The 18,720-nt window shown below is 43.6% G+C and overlaps 3 protein-coding genes across 8 annotated transcripts in view; 2 read left to right on the top strand and 1 right to left on the bottom strand.

Moving 5' to 3' along the window:
• Positions 1–1,341, bottom strand: part of SHROOM1 (shroom family member 1) — a 40,384-nt gene extending 39,043 nt beyond the window's left edge. For 4 of the 6 annotated variants that reach the window (XM_063349311.1, XM_063349310.1, XM_063349314.1 and 1 more), the window contains exon 1: positions 1,056–1,341. The gene's annotated coding sequence lies outside the window, so the exon portion shown is untranslated. The remainder of the gene's footprint in view (positions 1–1,055) is intronic. The other 2 variants (XM_063349316.1, XM_063349313.1) reach the window with 2 other exon arrangements.
• Positions 1,342–9,002: 7,661 nt separating this feature from the next.
• Positions 9,003–12,325, top strand: GDF9 (growth differentiation factor 9). Its single transcript, XM_063349562.1, has 2 exons — positions 9,003–9,432; positions 11,373–12,325. Exons 1-2 carry the CDS (start codon positions 9,003–9,005, stop codon positions 12,323–12,325), a joined length of 1,383 nt encoding a protein of 460 aa, XP_063205632.1.
• A 2,825-nt stretch (positions 12,326–15,150) lies between these two features.
• On the top strand, positions 15,151–16,608 carry LOC134522182 (cytochrome b-c1 complex subunit 8). The gene is made up of 2 exons (XM_063349553.1): positions 15,151–15,370; positions 16,386–16,608. Exons 1-2 carry the CDS (start codon positions 15,217–15,219, stop codon positions 16,478–16,480), a joined length of 249 nt encoding a protein of 82 aa, XP_063205623.1. The 5' UTR covers positions 15,151–15,216; the 3' UTR covers positions 16,481–16,608.
• The last annotated feature ends 2,112 nt before the right edge of the window (positions 16,609–18,720 follow it).

Raw genomic sequence — 18,720 nt, 5'->3', positions numbered from 1 at the left:
TGGGAGTATGAATGTGCCCCTTGGGATGTTTGGACTTGCACCTTAGCACTAAATAAGGCCGAACAAGAGACAGTATCAGAGCATACCAGAACCCTCTCAGGCAAATTAATAAATAAATACATTTGCATAGTCTCTCACCATTTGTAAGTGGCTGGAAAATCTTATATGATTCCCTCCCCCCACCACATGAAAATACTTTTCTTCTCTCCCCTAATTTTTTCAACCTGGATTTCTATTTTCTAAATGCGCACTCGAATTCTTTTTCAAGTTTTAATTTTGCTGTTTTCTCATTAATTTTCACACATCAGTGCATACCAGTTGGAGATGTTTCTACTTTTTAAATACATCACGTCAAGAATACTTTGCAATACACCAAACACTCTAGAGTTAAGTCTGGAATTTTTTAGAATATGCTTCTGCATTGAAATACGTTCAGTTTCTACCTGACACTGCTTCATTCTTGACATTAAATGCTGCTACGGAGACTTTTCTTTCTGAGAGAAGAATCCTATTAACAGGTCTTTGCACAACAGGAAAAGAAGGGTCCAGGCAATTACTGCCCCTGTGATTTTTGCAGGAAATAATTATGTAGCTCAGATTCTGTAAATTCTAGAAAGATTAAAAACCCTCCTGCTGAAGACAGCACAAATAAGCCACACTGTTACATGACAAAACTGTTTTGGCACTGTAATTCCACATATTCTAAACTTTGACAGAATGCTTTTTACCACTGAAATAATACCAGCTGAGATAAAATAATTTTTAAGAACTCTTCTGTTCTTAGCAGACAACAGCATGCCGTCCGGCAGCGCGCCTGTCCCACCGCACCCGCGATCCGCGGCAACCCACCGAGGGGACGCGCCGCCCCCCCGCTCACCCGGCACCGCTGACGGCAGGCGGGGGCTGCGCCGGCCACACGCGTTTCCCCCCGTCGTTCCAATCCCAGGCTGGTGGAAGCGCCGCTTTGTGCGGCTTCCAAAGGGCTCCCCGAACTTTCGCTGGCTCCCTCCCCCCCAGCATTCCCGAAGCCCTCCACCTCCGCAACCCCCATTCACCTTCTCAAAGGCCCCTCGCCTCCAGCTGGGCGCGCACAGTTACAGTAATTAGAAGCAATCAGTGTAATTTCTGTAACGTGGATCGTCACCGCCAGCGTCCGTCACATCGGGCTGTAGCTTCCTCTGCCAGGTCCGCGGGGACAACGCCGTCTCCGAGCATCCCCCATCCCCCGGGACGGGCTTACCTGGACCCCGCGGCGCTCCCCGGGCCGGCGGCGCCAGCTCCGCCTCCCGCGGGGAGACCGCGGGCAAAACTCCCGGCCCCCGCCGCTGCCGGGGCTACTTGTATCCCGGGAAGGTAGCGGGGAGGGCCCTGCCCTGCCCAGGGGGAGGCACGGAGGTGGGGTCAGGGTAATGAACCTGAAGCTGCCGGCGGGGGAGAGGCTTTTCTCTGAGCCACGGCGGGCGAGCGCTCGCCGCCAGCGCAGGGCTCTGAGGCACAGGACCAGCTCCAGGAGAGAATCGGAGTCATTTAGGCTGGAAAAGACCCTTAAGGTCACCGAGTCCAACCATAAACCAAACACATAGCCGTACACCAGGAGCGTATCCATGTATGAAGCATAAGAATGGAGAGACTGGAAAAGCATCTAATTCTGTAATTTATTTCCCTGCAGTTTTAAGAAGCTAAATTAGCCTTTTTTCTCACTAAGGGTCACATAAAGGCTTGCATCTTCACCATATCAGATAGTAGTGGAAAATAAACAAGACCTCAATAAAATGAGAAAGACACAGTTCCCCAACTCCTACCTTACAGCCACAACTGAACCCTACGGCAGAGATGCTGCAAGAATAGCCAGAACTGTTATTTTATTTAGGAACAATGAAAACATTTCTGAAAAACAAACAAACAAACAAGCCACCCTGAAATCGCACTGATTATACAGCAACTTACCTGCCCTGTACGCTGTCTGAGGTGAGGTTTGAGGTAACAGCAGCAGGCTCTCCATTTTTCACAATTTTTATCCCTCAGGGTTTTCTTTGCTCTCCAGTTTGTAAACAAGAGTTTGCCAGGCAGGAAAATACACCAGGAAGGCTGAAAGTGATAATAACAAGCTTAGCAAATTCAGTTTTCCACACCAATACAAGAGGAAGAGCATCCAATATAAGACCCCAATCTCCTAGGTTTTTTTAAATATTTGTTCCAAATATTTTTCTTCTCCCTTCTGAAAAAAGGGAAAGGAGATAAACACACAGGCAGGATTAAGGAATCATGAAGAGGAGGGGAAAAAACCACCCAAACAAATAAAAAACCCCAACTAATTTCTACCTGCTCATTTACATTTTCTCATTTGTGTAATTTCACATTATACCCAAATTAAGCTAACTACAAGATGCTCTCAAAAGCAGCAGGCCAGTACCTCCAACCTTCTTTCTTAGTACAGAGCACATACCAGTCTGCCCCACAGCTTTATATTGAGCGTGCAGCTGGGGAATCATAGAACTGGTCGTTCAGCTCACAGCCCAGGTGAAAACTGTTCCACCAACACACGGAAAAAGGCTAAAAGCCAAGGAGGAAAAGGCAAAACTCACCCCTGATAGTGGGAGCCTCAGACTGGGTTAAACGGATTCTGAAACTTGGCCTGAAAGCCACATTTTATGGATGCGTGTATAGCACCTCCCTGTAACAGAAACAGCACGTGCAAACAAACAGCAGTTCTATTTACACAATTCAGAAGCTTCATTTCCATAAATACTTAACTACATTAAAAGACTACCTCATCCAGGTTCCACATGGGCAGCCGTGTTTGTAAGCATGCACAAAACTTTCCCTAGAATGGCTTTTCAAAGATCTACATAAAGTCAATGTCACAGATTTTACTCTTTGCAGATAGTGCATACCAAAACTTTAACTCTGATATTTTTGCTATACGCCCATTAGATGCTACACAGCGTAGAAATAACATAAATAGAGGTGTCCCTCTCTTGAAGGGCCCCTCCGGGAACTTTCTCTGCTACCTTTGGTAGCTCTTTTCTGCAGCTGTTGTTTCTTTTCAGAGAATGAGATCTCATTATTTTTTAAAAGAATATCTGATTACACCAAGGAGAAACCTACTAGTTTTCCATGGGATATTTGCTTAGCAGGTAAAATTGTGAGTGCCATACTTCAGCACTGAGTATCTACATTTTTCCCCAGTCATCACATGGATGATGAACAGTAACGTGTGAATGAGTTATAAACCAAACTCTTGATACAGAAGAGCACTCTAAGAGAGCACTCCAGAAGCGTGTACCCTCAGGTCAGTAAAGCTGAAGAGGTTTGACAAAGATACCACACCAATATCCCAATGGCCACCAGCAGTCTCCCAGCAAAGGGAAAAAGAGGCTCATTTTCAGTGGCAGAGGGAAGCCACAGGCTGCTGGTTGCTAATCATTTGTTTTCACAACAGGACGAAATAAAACTTTTCTCACGCTGCTGCCTATAAAGCCACTAAACTCATGTAGGAAATGAACCAACTGATTACCCTGTCAAGAACATTTATTATTTCTAGTTGTGTAAAGTGTTCACAAGGTCACTTCTCCTCAGTGTTATTCAGCGGTGGGTGTACAGCAATGCCACAGAAGGTAACAGCAAGGTGACGTGCCCAAAGGGATGGCAGCAGGAGCTCTGAAATGTGCCACCATTCCAGCTTGGCACCACCTTCCTCGGCATCCTCTGAGAAGCCACTACGTTTATTTTTATTGCTGTATCTTTGTACATCAAACTCCACACTCAGACCAAGCTGTTTCATCTGTCAGCTAGTATTTTGTAACACTTGAAAGAGTTACTTATTTTTATTGACATATAAATAGTACAATAAAACAGCGATGAGGTTTCACGTTTGGTCAGAACATCCTAATTCATTATAGAGAATGCACGAGCTATTAAAATGTTTAGTAAAATGATACTTCCATAAATCTAGAATTTATTTCCATAAATCTAGAAATTCTATGTAGAACTAAATTGAGTACTGGATCAGCTATAGCTAGATCTTTTAGCACAAAGCGCCGATACCCGTTGTGAATAATGGAAGTGTACATTAACTTTAGGCACCATTATAATGTATGTTTTTGTAAAGTGGGAATCCAGTACTTTAGACGCGGATGCCTTAGTGAAGCAGGCAGAGGCAGAGGCAATGTTTTTTTTCTCTTTTTGACTGACTCACTGCTGTGCCCTTGGCAGGAGAGTAAAACATAACAATATGCCAGCCCCTGCCTTTGCAGCAGCCAACTCCACTCCATGGGGAGCGGTTCAGAGACCAGTGTCTTCAGGTACAGAGAAAGCGGGAGACACCTGTGGAGGAGGAGTATTTCTCTTCTGAGCGCTCCTCGCTGCCCGGTACAACACAACGCTCATCTCCTCCCCCTTCTCACCTTCCTCACTGGAGTCAACCACCAGGGAACGATCTTTCCTCATCCTGGTGCTTTGGGGACCTCGGCGGGCGTGTAAACAAAGAAAGAGGCCCTCTTGGGCATATCCTCCTCATGCAGGGTTTTCCCTTGTCCAAGGAACTGAGACAATTGTAACTTGAAAGTTTTGAATTATTTGACATTGTAAAACCTGATTACTGTGGAAAACCCACCATGTTTCACCATTTCTCTAAAGTCCATCATCACTGCTGCTGGCTATTACAGCAGCATCCTGCAGACACCAAACAATACTTGAGACACAGTCATGATCGTGGCTGTGTGCCGAGCTGTGTGTATCTATTTCAGGTCCTTACAAAACTAGTATTATCCTAGGGCTTGAATGCTTCATAATGTTTAATATATTCATCCTCAGAGCACCCCGACAAGGTAGGTGTACTTTGACGACCCCCTCTCATGGGGCCAGCTTCCATTCTTCACCAGTTAAATTTTCAAACAAGATCTTCACGCGGCCCCTGATGCAAACAGCAGCAATGCTCTCTTATAATCTTCCTTAAATCCCTAAAACTCTGCTTCTCTATGATGCCAACAAATAGAAGATAACTGTTCGTATGCTAAGTCCTTTCTCTTGTCCTATATTTAGATTACAAACTCTCTGGGCAGTTCAGTCTGTATTTATGCAGCACACAGGAAAATAGGCTCATGGTCCATTAGGGAAATTTCCAGGTTCTATAAGTAATGATAATAAAGTGATGGTAAATTAAAACATTTAGAAAACAAAAGATACATGCAAAGCTGCATAGGTCATAGGAGAAGTAGTCTGCACGAAAAAATGAATTCATAAACTATCCATCACTGCCACAGCTTATGTCTATGCCTAGGACTTTTCAGTTCTTTTCCAAGCTTTTCAGGGAGGTTGACCTTTCAGCTAGGGAAATAAGTCTTCCATGGGACAATTAAAGATATGATAAATGGGGAAAATCTCATCCACTGTGTGTGTGAAAAACAGCTCAAATGGCAGGTATGACTACAGAGACTCCGGGGACTGCTCTAACGATCAGGTACCAGGAGGTGGTTAGGAACAGAGGCAAATGCAGCCCAGTCTTCTGGCTCTCACCAATTTAAGGGACTGCTGATGTTAACATCCAGGAGATAAAAATGGGCTGACTTGAGCATAGGCTGCTATCATCAGTGATTAAAAAACCAGCTGTTTTACACTCTAGTCATAAGATCAGTGTTACATAGTTTTTTAGCTCTGATTCTGTCTTGTCGAACGATGACATATGTATATATGCATTGGTTCTTTAAAATGATTTGTTTGATCTTTTTGGTTTATGGCAGGAAAAAGCTATTAGAAGTAACAGGAAACATTTCTTCTTTTGAAATTGTTAGAAATCTCTAGAGCTCACATCTGTATAGCAGACACGTATCTCAGCTGTTCCTGTGCGCGAGCAGTTAGCTAAGTTTCTGCAACATTATTAATGGGCCTTGCAGAGAGCACCTGATACTTCTTATATTTCAAAGTCCACTGAGTCAGCTCAGTGAGCCAAAATGAAAACACTTTGTTTATCGGGGCATAACAGCTATGCCTGTGATTAATGCTTTTGCTCCCATGTGGAAACAAACAAACGTCATTATCTAGTTCCAGGGCAAAGCTACACATTCTTCAGGTCTGTTTTATAGGAATTTGAAAATTGTTATTACTTCGTGGTAGTATGGATTACGTACTCACTTAGTGTTTCCCAGGGAAAAAAAGGAAAATACAGTTTCTGCTGCAACAATCTAATGATTAATAATAGAGAGAATAAATATTCAAGATATACAAAACATAAGATTATCAAACAATCTAATAATGGTCTGGATTTTAAAGAGATTTAAGAAACTAATCTCCTTGGATACTGTGTTTTACTAAATAAGTCTTTAACATCTTAAATGCTTGTGCACATGTATTTGCAACTTCCTACAAGTGTAAGTATGCCAGAATCTTCCCTCAAATACAGCTGCAATTTATAACTCTTCAGCAAACGTGTCCAAGCGTTGAGAAACCTGAAGCCCTGTAAATAGTCACCGTTCGGAGGATAAACTGGCTTTGGCAGCGAGCATGGCTTACAGGGCTCTCTCTTTCCTCTTGCATTCCCTCCCCCAGCTCACGGCTCCCCTGCAAGTCACTGGGCACCAGTTCTGCACGTAGGGATTGCTGGGACTGGGCTGGATCAGGGATCTGTGCAGGGGAACTGTGTTTCAGAGGAAGTAATCAACAGCAACATAAACTCCAGTTTTCTCCCTCTTTATTATAGGCTACTGCAGAGCAAAGGAAGTCCAGTTTATTAGAAGCTGCTCAAGAAATGCCTGAAGTTATAAATAAATTCATATGAAGACTCTAAGGCTTCAGTAATGAAAAGAATTCCTGCATTCCTATAGCCCCTCTGAGCACTTCAGCTCCTATTTATGCACTGAAAATTATCACATTTTCTAAAGGGTTGAGTAGTCAACCCACCACAGTCAAATCAATTGACCTACTGAACATTTCCACAGGTCTAGACCAACCAGTTACTAAAAATGGGAAAACTTAGCCATAAGACCCTTTGAAAGCCTCCACAGCATCTCACACAGCCGGACCCCAGGATGAAGGAAAATAAACAGGATCTAACCTTCTTCTACACCAAAGCACCACAGGATGGTAATCAGCATTATGCTTGACCACGAGATGAGAAACAGTTGTGTTGGTGGCCTCCAGCCATCACTACAGCAGCTCCCAGCTTTGGCCAGTGCACCACCAAGCAGTTTGCGTTAGATTTCTCCTTCTCGTTACAATCAGTGAAGGTGCCTCTTCAGAGATATATTGGCTCAAGTTGGATGTATTTGGACTTTGACTTCTCTGCTTACATTTCTAACAAGACAGCAAATACATGTGGATGAGCTTTACGATCAGGCCACTAGACTATGCAAAAGAGGGGGATATATCTGGTCAGGGCTAGGTTTAAATCTACAGTTAAAAATCTCCATATCCTTTCACCTGTTTCCTCAACTTTTCAGTCCACTCAAGTAAAATTTTCAAAAGCTACATCTTTATGAACTCTTCAATGCAGTGTATGTATAAAAATATGTAAGATTATTTTGGCAGTCACCGTACAGAATAACACTTAAGGATTTCCTACGCCTTTAGCATCCAGAAGTAGCACTCACGTCCAGTCGAGCCCTGAATTATTCAAGATAGGCTTAATTGTTCTCAACTTCCCCAGTGGTTTCAATAACGTAAAGCAAATATTCACTTTTTGTTGGATTATTTCCCTACCATTTCAGCTCTCTGACTGGACCCACCATAAGATCTGATAACAGGAAAATCAGTGCAAAGGAGAGAGCAGAAATGCACATTCGGTTTGTGGAAGAGGGTAGGGTTAAAGGGCATCTTAAATTGTCACCAAACAGCTGAAACTGTAGTTACATTTGTTTGAAATGAATGTAAAGTGGGACTAACTCAGACCCACAAGGGAGGGAGCAGATGAGCTTGTTTGGTGCAAGCATACCTGACTGAAGGATATATTTTTAAAATAAATCAAAGTGCAGATCACCTTGTACAAAACAGTTTAAGCATAGGTGACCTTAGAAGTGACAGTATCCCCCTCTTATCATAATCAAATCAGCTTTAAGACATTTAGCAGCAAAGGTTATATAGTTTCATACTATAGATTGTTATCTGAGTTAACCTACTCCAAATCAAAGAATGCCAGACTGACATTTTTGTAAGTTAATTAAACACTCTCCCAACAAGCAATCCTTACTCAGAAGCCTTAAGATATGAAAGTTAAATTATGGGTGACATTTCACTAGATTATTGATAGCATAGCTCTAATTAAAAACACCTGTTATGAAAACACATTTTTTCCCCCCTGTATTTTCCTAATGAAATAAAACTAAACTCCATCCCTTGAGTTACGCTCAGCTACAAGAGTTTCTGAATATTCCTGATGCAATCAATATTACTCCATTTGGAGTCTTTTGGAGCACACTCCACGCACATCTGATATTAAGTGAAAAAGCATTCTGCTTTTTGGATACCTTACCTCAGACTGGAGGAAAATACGTGCTGTGTGCTGGAATGAAAACGAAGCTGATGGTACCAGAGTCACAGTTACCTCCCTCAAGCGGGTATTACAGTCAACACAGAAACGAAATGTGAGAAGTATATGAGAAAATGAAAACCAGTTTATTTCTTTTTTTTATTAGCTTATTATTGCTAATAGCAATAATATTTAGCATTATGTATTTCTGCAAATAAACAGATTTAGTTAGACTAGCCAATACCAACTTGTCTCCCCAGCTCCCTCTGGAGGATGGCACACGCTCTTGTTTTGTAATTGACACGTGAAAAATGTTAACTCTCAGAATAAGCATTTTTCATGGGCAAAGGCTCTAGCCTAAATGCAGACAAGCATGTGGTTTCAGCAGACAGCTGCAGGTCTTTCTCTTTGGTTTCTAATCAGAAAGATTCCTCCCTCCCATTCCACAGCTGTGACATATATAAGGGATGGGGCTTAGGTGCTCTTTTTTCTTGACTATTTTAGGAGAGGTTGGTTTTTTTTGGCTGTAACCCTAAAGAGCATGGAGAGTACTTGGAGAATTTGTGTTTGTTTCTATTGCTGTCTTCACTGGCTTTCTTTGAGTATCCAGTGTTCCCCCCACTCCAGGGGTCGTGTGGTCTTTGACAAGAGCCCTGGGTTATTGGTGGCTCCTGAGGACACCGCCATTGAGCTAAATCCATTGTTGCGGCTGCCGAAAGGCGTGAGACGTGGATATGCCCTCCTGCCTCCCCTTCTCAAGGTGCTGTCTGACCGGGGACACCAGAACTGGGAGAGTGAGGCCCCCAGGCTACAGCCACACTCCAGAGCCCTTCGGTACATGAAGAGGCTGTATAAGATGTCTGCTACCAAGGAGGGAATCCCTAAGGCTAACAAAAGCCACCTCTATAACACTGTTCGACTCTTCACTCCATGTTCTGAATGCAAGCACCGTCACAAGGACCTCCTGAAAGGTAGGTGTGGAAAGGTAGGTGTGGGGTGGCCTCTGTTGCAAAGGTCAAACAGGGGTTTTCTGCGTGTTCTGTGCTTGCAGCATAGTATAAAAATATCTTATTTCTTTAGAGTTGTTGCTATTTTAATCCTGATGGTTCTTCTCTTAAACAGTAGGAGTTTTTCATAACCTACTTCTCCTTGAATGGTATTAGACATAGACTTCCCCACAGTTTGGGAACTGCCATGCAAATGGTACTATGTTCAAGACGATACTGAAGTTTCAGGATGACTCATCTTATTATAGTGAGTCAGAGAAAACTCTACAATCACTTCTAAGTAGGAAAAGTAGAAAAATGGTTAGATGTAATGGCATCACATTTCCTTCTACTGCCCATCTCAGTTCTGCTTTTTTTAAGGCCATAAAAACGTAGCACTGTAATGAGACTTGTAACAAACTGCCAGAATCCCATTGCAAGATCACTTTTCTCCCTGCTTTGTACGCTTGCTAGTGACAAAACACAACCCAAATGTGTGAATATCCTAAAGGGAAGAGTAGAACTACTTGTAAATCAGGCAGAGGACTGAAAAACTAGGATGGCTGGGGCCCTTGTAACTTACTGTGCTTTCATGGTTTTCTTCAATGTGGGCTGGTCACAGCAACAGCAGCTAGAAATCCTTGGCCTTTAATTCTACTTATGGGACTGCTGGCAAGTGATCTGAGTTCTCCTGGCTTGGATTTTTTCACTTGGAAAGACAGATAACCTTAAACACAAATATCATACTCGTGCACAGTGAACTTTGAGATCGAGGATCAGTTAAGAAGTATTCACTATGGAAAAAATAAAATTAAAATCAATGTTCGTGACTAAAATTTCCTGGCATAATATAATCTTCTGATTCAGAAATATACTCACAATTAATAGTTAATCTCATGATTATGTATCCTAAATGTAGTAATAATTAAAGTAGCAGCCTGAATCAACTTCCTACAATTATTGAGGCTATTCAAATTCATGATTGTAGAAAAATTCATTAATATAGAAAAGATAAGTTCATCAAGATCCACAGAGCCCCCATCTGATTTCTGGTTATTTGGCGTATGTAAGTTTGAAGACATCACTTAATGCATTTGAGTTTCTAATTCACAGAAAAAAATACAGTGGTGCGTAGTAAAAAAAAGCAATATATTAAACATATGTTATGTCCACATCTAGAAAACAGGCCAGGAAACAGGTTCATCAATCTCAAAATAAGATGGAAATTGGAGCAAATTCAAAGAATGCATAAAAATGTTTAATATTGGGGCAAAGATAAGAGTAGTGTATCTTACAGTAGAGGTGAATGTGGCAGAAATGTGCATTCAGAATAACTTGGAAGCTCTGGTTCTGTTTCATAAAAGAAAAGCAAAATGACACTCATGAAACAATGATAATTTTTTGTTAAGTAGTGCTAATAAATAAATTTCTGCCTTGCCATTACTCAGACTTGCTGGCAGCTGCTGGTCAAGTGATTTAAATAGGAAAAAAATATATAAGTAGGAAGAATAAGTAGAGCTAATGCTAAAAAGCTCTGAAAGCATTCACTTTAAAACTTTAGTTATTTCCTTTCATGGCTTGTATAATCTGGAGTGTCTAGTTCCTGTTTCCCCATATCAACACTGAAAAGATTACTGTTAGCTTCCTCCTATACTGTTTTGGTTTTTGGTTTTTTTTTTTTAAATTAAATGAATCCTAATACCTCTGAAAATCATGGGGTTTCTTGGTTTTGTTGTCATTTCTTAACTTTTAAATCTTATATCCCTTACCAAAGTAGAAACTCCATATAATAAAAGTAAGGGAGGGCGTCTACATTGGTTTCTTCTGCTGCTGAGTATTTTCTACTTATCCACTACATGATAGTATTTATGTCTAGGGGAAAATTAAGATGCACTAACTCTACAGAATTTTGTTTCCCTTTTCAGGAGATGTTCACTCGGTGGATTTACTCTTCAACCTGGATCGTGTTACTGCTCTAGAGCACTTACTCAAGTCTGTCTTGCTATATTCCTTTGACACATCGGTTCCCATTTCTTCTTCCATTACATGCATGTGCCATTTATTTGTCAAGGAGCATGATTTTTCTAGCCAAGTATGTCCCAGCATTTCGCACTCTGTAGCTTTTAGCCTGCACTTTGAAGTTAGAAAACGCAAGTGGGTTGAGATTGATGTGACTTCTTTTCTCCAGCCTCTAATTGCTACTAACAGGAGGAATATTCATATGGCTGTGAACTTCACTTGTCTGGTGGGTGATCCACAACAGAACACTAAACTGGAAAATCCCATTAATGTGGCACTGGTTCCCCCTTCTCTTCTTCTTTATCTGAATGATACCAGTGAGCAAGCTCATCACAGGTGGAACTCACTTAGACACAGAAGGAAAAACCTAGTGCGGCCCAGGCAAAGGAACAGTCTGCATGTTGATCCTACGGGCGACAAAGGAAAAGAGAATTCACAGGGTAAAAGGGCCTCTCGACGCCGAAGAGATGAGAATCTGAAAGAAGCACCAGCAACTCCACCTCACAATTTGAGCGAATATTTCAAACAATTTCTTTTCCCTCAAAACGAGTGTGAGCTCCACAACTTCCGTCTAAGTTTTAGCCAACTAAAATGGGACAGATGGATCATAGCACCACACAGGTACAGCCCTCAGTACTGCAAAGGCGACTGCCCGCGGGTTGTCGGGCATCGTTACGGCTCTCCTGTCCACACAATGGTACAGAACATAATATACGAGACACTGGACTCCTCTGTTCCAAAGCCCTCCTGTGTTCCTGCCGAATACAGCCCACTGAGCGTCCTGACCATAGAGCCTGATGGCTCCATCGTCTACAAAGAGTACGAAGATATGATAGCTACCAAGTGCACTTGTCGGTAGTGGGTGACTCCTCATTGGTTTTACTCCGGGTTTGGGTATTTCTGCATTCTCAAAGTATCTGTAGCTGTAATCAACTGAACAGCATTTGTGTAGTTCTAAGAGCGCTATAAAATCAGTTGGGATTGAGCATGGAGTTAGTAGAAGGTGTTTACATCATAGCACTTATTTTTGTAGCCACTCAGCCTTTCTAGAATATGAAATTAAATGTAAATAATATCTTTTTATTGGAATAATTTTGCATTTAAAATATGGAAAAGGTTTCAACTACCAGTTGTCTATTTTAAGCTGTTTTGTTACAGATTTAAAACAAGAAATAAATGCCTATCATGCATACCACTTACATTCGGTGCCTGCTAGTTTTCCTCTTTATGAAGAAATCTTTTGTGTGACAACTCCAGCAACTCTCTAGGAAGAGAGGAGAGTCTTTAATGTTAAAATTGCTGTCTCAGTTCTTAATTCTTTTTCCCTACCACATTTCCAGTTCACCCAAGCAAGAAGACAACTCTTCCTTATGGTTCTGTAAAAAGTTTCAAGGTTGTTTCTTGCTTTTCTTCTGTTGCGCTCTTTGGGCTTTCTCAACCATGGGTGGTGAGAATTTAAGGACAGCTGTGTGGTAACTTGTAAAAATTTAAATAACTGAACTATTTGAGTAAGAACTGGCACCGGCTTACTGGTGAGCTGTTAAAAACAGAAAGGTCTGATCTAGTCCAAGAACAAATCACAAGCTGTTCACAGGGTGAGGGCACAGGATCAGGCACATGGAACTACACTGCCACTTGCTTGGGAATTGTAAAACGTTCAATGCTGTCAGCTGAAAAAAAAAAAAAAAGGCTTTTAGGAGCCTTTAAAATCAGTTTATTTAAATGCTGTTAAATTGGTTTTGTAGTCTGAAAATGTGGGGCCACAGCCTCATTTCCTCTCTCAGTGAGATTGTAGGGTAACACTGCCTTAATTCTATGTGCTTTCAAACCAAATTTTTACTACAATTTATTTATTTTCTCCTGGACTTTTCTAGTGGTTTTTTTGGTCAAAAATGCTAGTTTCAGGCTGGAGACCCAAGCTAAGAGGGCTTTAGATGGGGCTCAGACACAAAAAACCCCAGCTTTGGTAGGGATTTTAAAATTTTTTTTTTTATTATTATTAATAAAAGGATGTGGAGTAGCACTGTATTTGCCAAACTTATTAGGAGTAGCCCTTAAAATCGTGACTCACTAATGCATCAATACATAAATGCCTGAACTTTCTCCAGTAAGCCACCTACCCTGAGATCTGACCTGTGCAACGCCCCTGGGCTCAGCCTGGTGTTGGGAGTTCTGCCTGGCAGGGGAAGGGCTGAACCCGAGGGGACTCTGTGACTGTGACAATGGCTCAGCTCGGCACTGCTGGTGTGACATCTCTCCAAGCTGTAAGTACTCGGGGGAAGAGCAATAGGATCTGGCTAACAGTCATTTAACTTCTGTCAAAATGAAGTTCCTAATTGAAGATTGCATTAGCCTGGAGCTGTTGAACTAAAAATAGCGCTCGCTTTGGCTCTAATTGAATGTACGTTTGAAGTAAGTACTAAAAGCTCAAGGTAAATATCTTGATGTCAAACAAAAAAAAAAATCCCAGCCCCTGGTCCATGCTACGTTTGCTTGGTTTGAAACAAATTGCTTAATACAGGGTCACTCCCACTAATCCCTTTACAACAGTGGGAATTCAGCTTTACTGGGCCTCCGAGGAGGATAATAAAATTAATTCTTTCTTTAGCACAAATGGAAAAGACAAAGGGCTGAAATCAAGCTAAGGAAATACATTTTTGGGACAGCTACAAGCAGTTTTGGAAATACGTAGCCTCAGCAATGGATTAAAGGTTGAGACGTTCTCCAGGGCGGATTTATGCTGCTACACCATTTTTAGTCTGCAGCAATACTTATTTGAAGAATAATCCCAGTAGTCAAGACCTCTTGCTGAGGTAGGAAACTGTCATTGCTATAAAATGCTGGCCTCTTCTATGATGATAAGCTTGGTTTTGCTATGAATGAGAGGATTTTGAGGCGTCCACTCACAAAGCTGTTGTCTGAAAAATCAGATTTGTTACCTGGTGTGCAATACCCAATCTCACATGCCAGGATGAGACATTGATTATTTATTTCAGAGTTGTACAAGGCTGGGTGCTCGCTGGTTTCCCACAAATCAAGCACACCAAACGGGACTCTGCGCAATTTTTATACACATCTTACAACATCATTATCATATTAGTACCTGTATTTGATTGCTTAGTAATTTACATATGGTTACCCAATCGAGTTAGTGTGTGCTCAGGGGAATGGTCTTCACCTGGGCGAGAGTCATCTTTGACCTATGGGTGTGATTTTCAGTATTATAATGAAGGTACATCAGCTTAGGACACTTAAAATGTTCACTCTTCTGCCAAGTTGGCTTAACTTTTTGCCACACGTAGTTTAGTTGCAGTTTCAAGGTCTATCTGCTCATATGTTCCAGGATGTGCCTCCTCAAGAATTATAACAATACATACTTTCCTCGATTCGGCGTTCTCGCATTAATTCACCCTTGACGCATTCAAGGATAGAATCCTCGTTGTCCGTTATGTGCATACGGCCTCTCAACATTAGTTCGCTGTTAATGATGTCGAGGACAAGCTTTGGTAACGAAGCGGCACCCACTCGCCTTTTGAACCCCTCCTTACTCAGGGGAAGTGTCACCGCGATTAAATTATTACAACTGGAGTACAGAAACGGTGATTTTACACCGTCACCAGCCGGCGGCAGCGCTGAGGAGCGCAGCTGAGGCAACGGGCCGCCGTCCGCACCGGAAGCGGTGATGCCGCTTCCGCTTCCGGTGCGGACGGCGGCAGAGGCGTCCGGTGGGGAAGGTGACACGGAGCCGCCATGGGCCTTCACTTCGGTAACCTGGCGCGGGTCCGCCATGTCATCACCTACAGCCTCTCGCCTTTCGAGCAACGCGCCTTCCCCAACGTCTTCTCGCACGGGGTGCCCAACGTCTGGCGCCGGTTCAGCTCCCAGGTCTTCAAGGTGGTGCCCCGTGAGTATGGGGAGATACCTCAGGGATCGAACACCCCCCACCCCCCCGTTTTCCTCTTCAGCGTCTCCATTTTGGGGATGGGGGATTGTCCAGAGAAAGGCAAGGGAGCTGGTGAGGGGTCTGGGGCACAAGTCTGATGAGGAGCGGCTGAGGGAGCTGGGGGTGTTCAGCCTGGAGAAAAGGAGGCTGAGGGGAGACCTTCTCGCTCTCTACAACTCCCCGAAAGGAGGAGTAGGAGCTGGGGGTGTTGGTCGACAGCCGGCTAAACATGAGCCAGCAGTGTGCCCAGGTGGCCAAGGCGGCCACCAGTATCCCGGCCTGTGTCAGCAAGAGTGTGGCCAGCAGGACCGGGGCAGTGACCGTCCCCCTGTACTGGGCACTGGGGAGGCCCCACCTCGAGTGCTGCGTCCAGGTTTGGGCCCCTCACCACAAGAAAGACCTTGAGGTGCTGGAGCGTGTCCAGAGAAGGGCAACGGAGCTGGCGAGGGATCTGGAGCACCCTCAAGTCTTGTGAGGAGCGACTGAGGGAGCTGGGGGTGTTCAGCCTGGAGAAAAGGAGGTCGAGGGGAGACCTTCTCGCTCTCTACATCTCCCTGAAAGGAGGGTGCAGCCAGGGGGGGTTGGTCTCTTCTCCCAAGGAACAGGCAACAGGACAAGAGGAAACAGCCTCAAGGTGCACCAGGGGAGGTTTAGGATGGATATTAGGAAAAGTTTCTTCATGGAAAGGGTTATCAAGCATTGGAAGAGGCTGCCCAGGGAAGTGGTTGAGGCACCATCCCCAGAGGTATTTAGAAGATGGGCAGACGTGGTGCTGAGGGACATGGGTTAGTGTGGGTTTTGTCAGAGTTAGGCTGATGGTTGGACTTGATGGTCTGAAAGGTCCCTTCCAACTGAGATGATTCTGTCTGTGTAATGGTGGCCTTCTGTAATGCGGTCTCTAGCACAGAAGCCTGGTGGTATGAGCCACTCTGTGTTGATTGCAGTGTGACTTGTGAGTGTCCCCTTTCCTTTCCAGCTTTTCTGGCAGGCTATCTCCTCTACTCCTGGGGAACACAAGAGTTTGAGAGGCTGAAGAGGAAGAACCCTGCTGACTATGAAAACGACCAGTAATCGACTTAATAAGGAGACTGTGACCACCCTGTATTATCAACTTGGTGTTGCTAAGCTTGTTCGCATGACTACAAGGGTATTAAGAGGGAGATAAGTCTTGTCTAATAAACTTTAACTTTGTCCCATGACTTTGTGTGAAATCTGTGTCTTGAGATGTTTAAGGTGAGTAGCAGCAAATCTCTGTCTGGTTCACTCTGTACAGGGAGATAATCGGGGTAAAGTTCTGTATGCTCAGACTCTTCTGTTAGAGCATTTCCAGCCTTTTTTGGCTCCTGTTTCTTTGAAACGTTTCTCAGTATAACTAGTGTAGCGAGGGGTGCCTTCAGCTGGAGGTGATTGGAAATAACGGTTCATTGCTCCTTTTACCTTTCCAGCAGTGGCCACTGCTTTTTTCTTTAACCTTGATACCTGTGAAAAACAAACAGGCACCTCGTTTGGTATTGACCAAAACGGCATGAGCTGGCTGATGGCTCGGGATTGAATGTGGACTTTGACCTCTGTACAGAGGCTCATCCCTTCACATCCAGAAGACACGGGGCAATGGGTAAAATTTGCAGCGGGAGAGATTTCATCTCGATGTAAGAGTGGAATTTTTTTACTGTGAGAACAATCAATCACTGGAACAACATCCCCAGGGATGTGGTGGTGACTGGACAGGGTGCTGCATAATCTCATCTGGGCTCCCCACAAAAGGGATCTTTCGAGGTCCCTTCCAACCTGGGCTGTTCTGTGATTCTGTGTTATTATTTACCTAGTTATCATATTAATGTTAATTGGATGCTTAACTGCAATTCTGATATCTGATTAGTGTTAATAGGCTGGATCAGAAGTTTCTTCTTGGAAACTACCAGGAGAAACAAGACTGTTTAATACCTGAAGATGATTTAAAAACAAATATCTGTACTAAAGTTACTTAAGTATGTGACAAATTCACCCTGTGGCTCTCAGTGTATAAACAAGCTTCACTATTCAAAGTCTGGCACATCTGGCTGGTTCCTTTATCCCTTTACTTCTTCCTTTCAGCCTTGAGCTGACTGTCTGAAGCTCATGCACTGTGCAGAGCCACACATTTATCTCCTGTCCTGCTGTTCTTGTAGCTGGTACTGAGCGTTTATCTTATCCGCAGGGCAGGAGTGACGTTTCCCTGTGTTGGTCTCTTGGTGCGCTCAGGGCTGGGCTCTCTGGAAGCCAAAGATGCTGTCTCCCATGTCAGGAAGTTGGGGGGTATGCAATTTTTATAGCTGAATGCTTTGTTCTTTTGGGGCTCAACATACCTTTAAAAAGCACGTGAGACTAAACTCAGTCTTAGGCTGTTCCTACTGCTCTTGTGTTTACTCCAAGCACAGTCTGAGGTTGGCATCAACAGGAGTAATACAAGTCACACTGCAGCAAGTTGTGCTAAAAATATTCCATGCTTAAATTTAACTCTGAGTTTCAGTTCGTTGGTATTTTCTAGGCGGCTTAACCAAGCAGGGAGGAACGAACTGACTGCTATGACTGTGAGAGCTGGCGAAGACGTCTAGAGGCAGACTTTATTCAAAACTTTACTTGTGTTCTGCTTATTTAGCCTCTGAGAGCACCCACAGCAGCTGACAGCATCAATGAGAGCACGTGTGAACTTTTACATTGGTAGCTTCAGTAAATAGTTGTTTTTTCCACGACTTTTGTCTCAGCAGCTCTGCTGAAGGCGAGCAGCGCATCTCGGTTGCTCTCACAAGGTCTCTGTCCCCATTCACAGACAGCTGAACTGTGTCTGAACCAGTTGCCAGGCTACTGTCAACAGCGTGGCACCTTCACCCCAGCCGCCGACCAGTTACCCGAGGCCCCGCAGCCCAGCGACTGCGTGGGCAGTGGCTCAGCCCCGCCGTATTGTCAGCAGCGAGGCAGCCGCCAGGCTGGGCCTCCTCACCCTTTGCTCCACTGCCGGCCTGTCACAACCCTGCCCAGCCGTTCTCCGGTCCTGCCCAGCCGTTCTCCGCTGCCTCGGCCGCCCTGTGCCTCCCGCCGGGCAGGGAGAGGGATGCAGAACCCGTTACCGGCAGGGATGGCTCCTGTGGATGTGTGGCATTCAGGAGTTTGGACAGTAGGTATTTCAGAATCCGAACAAAGCGCTTGAAAATTTTTCAGTCATTAATTAATTTCTGTTCTCCCTTTCCTAAATGTTAGAAGTGGCAACAGAGCAACATTTTGTGTCCTTTTTTTTTTTTTTTTTGTTTTTTTTTTTTTTGTTTGTTATAACA

This window comes from Chroicocephalus ridibundus, chromosome 11 (genome assembly GCF_963924245.1).
Source record: "Chroicocephalus ridibundus chromosome 11, bChrRid1.1, whole genome shotgun sequence".
Classification (NCBI taxonomy): domain Eukaryota; kingdom Metazoa; phylum Chordata; class Aves; order Charadriiformes; family Laridae; genus Chroicocephalus; species Chroicocephalus ridibundus.
The sequence above is the reverse complement of the archived record's forward strand: the minus strand, read 5'-3'. Positions and strand labels throughout refer to the sequence as shown.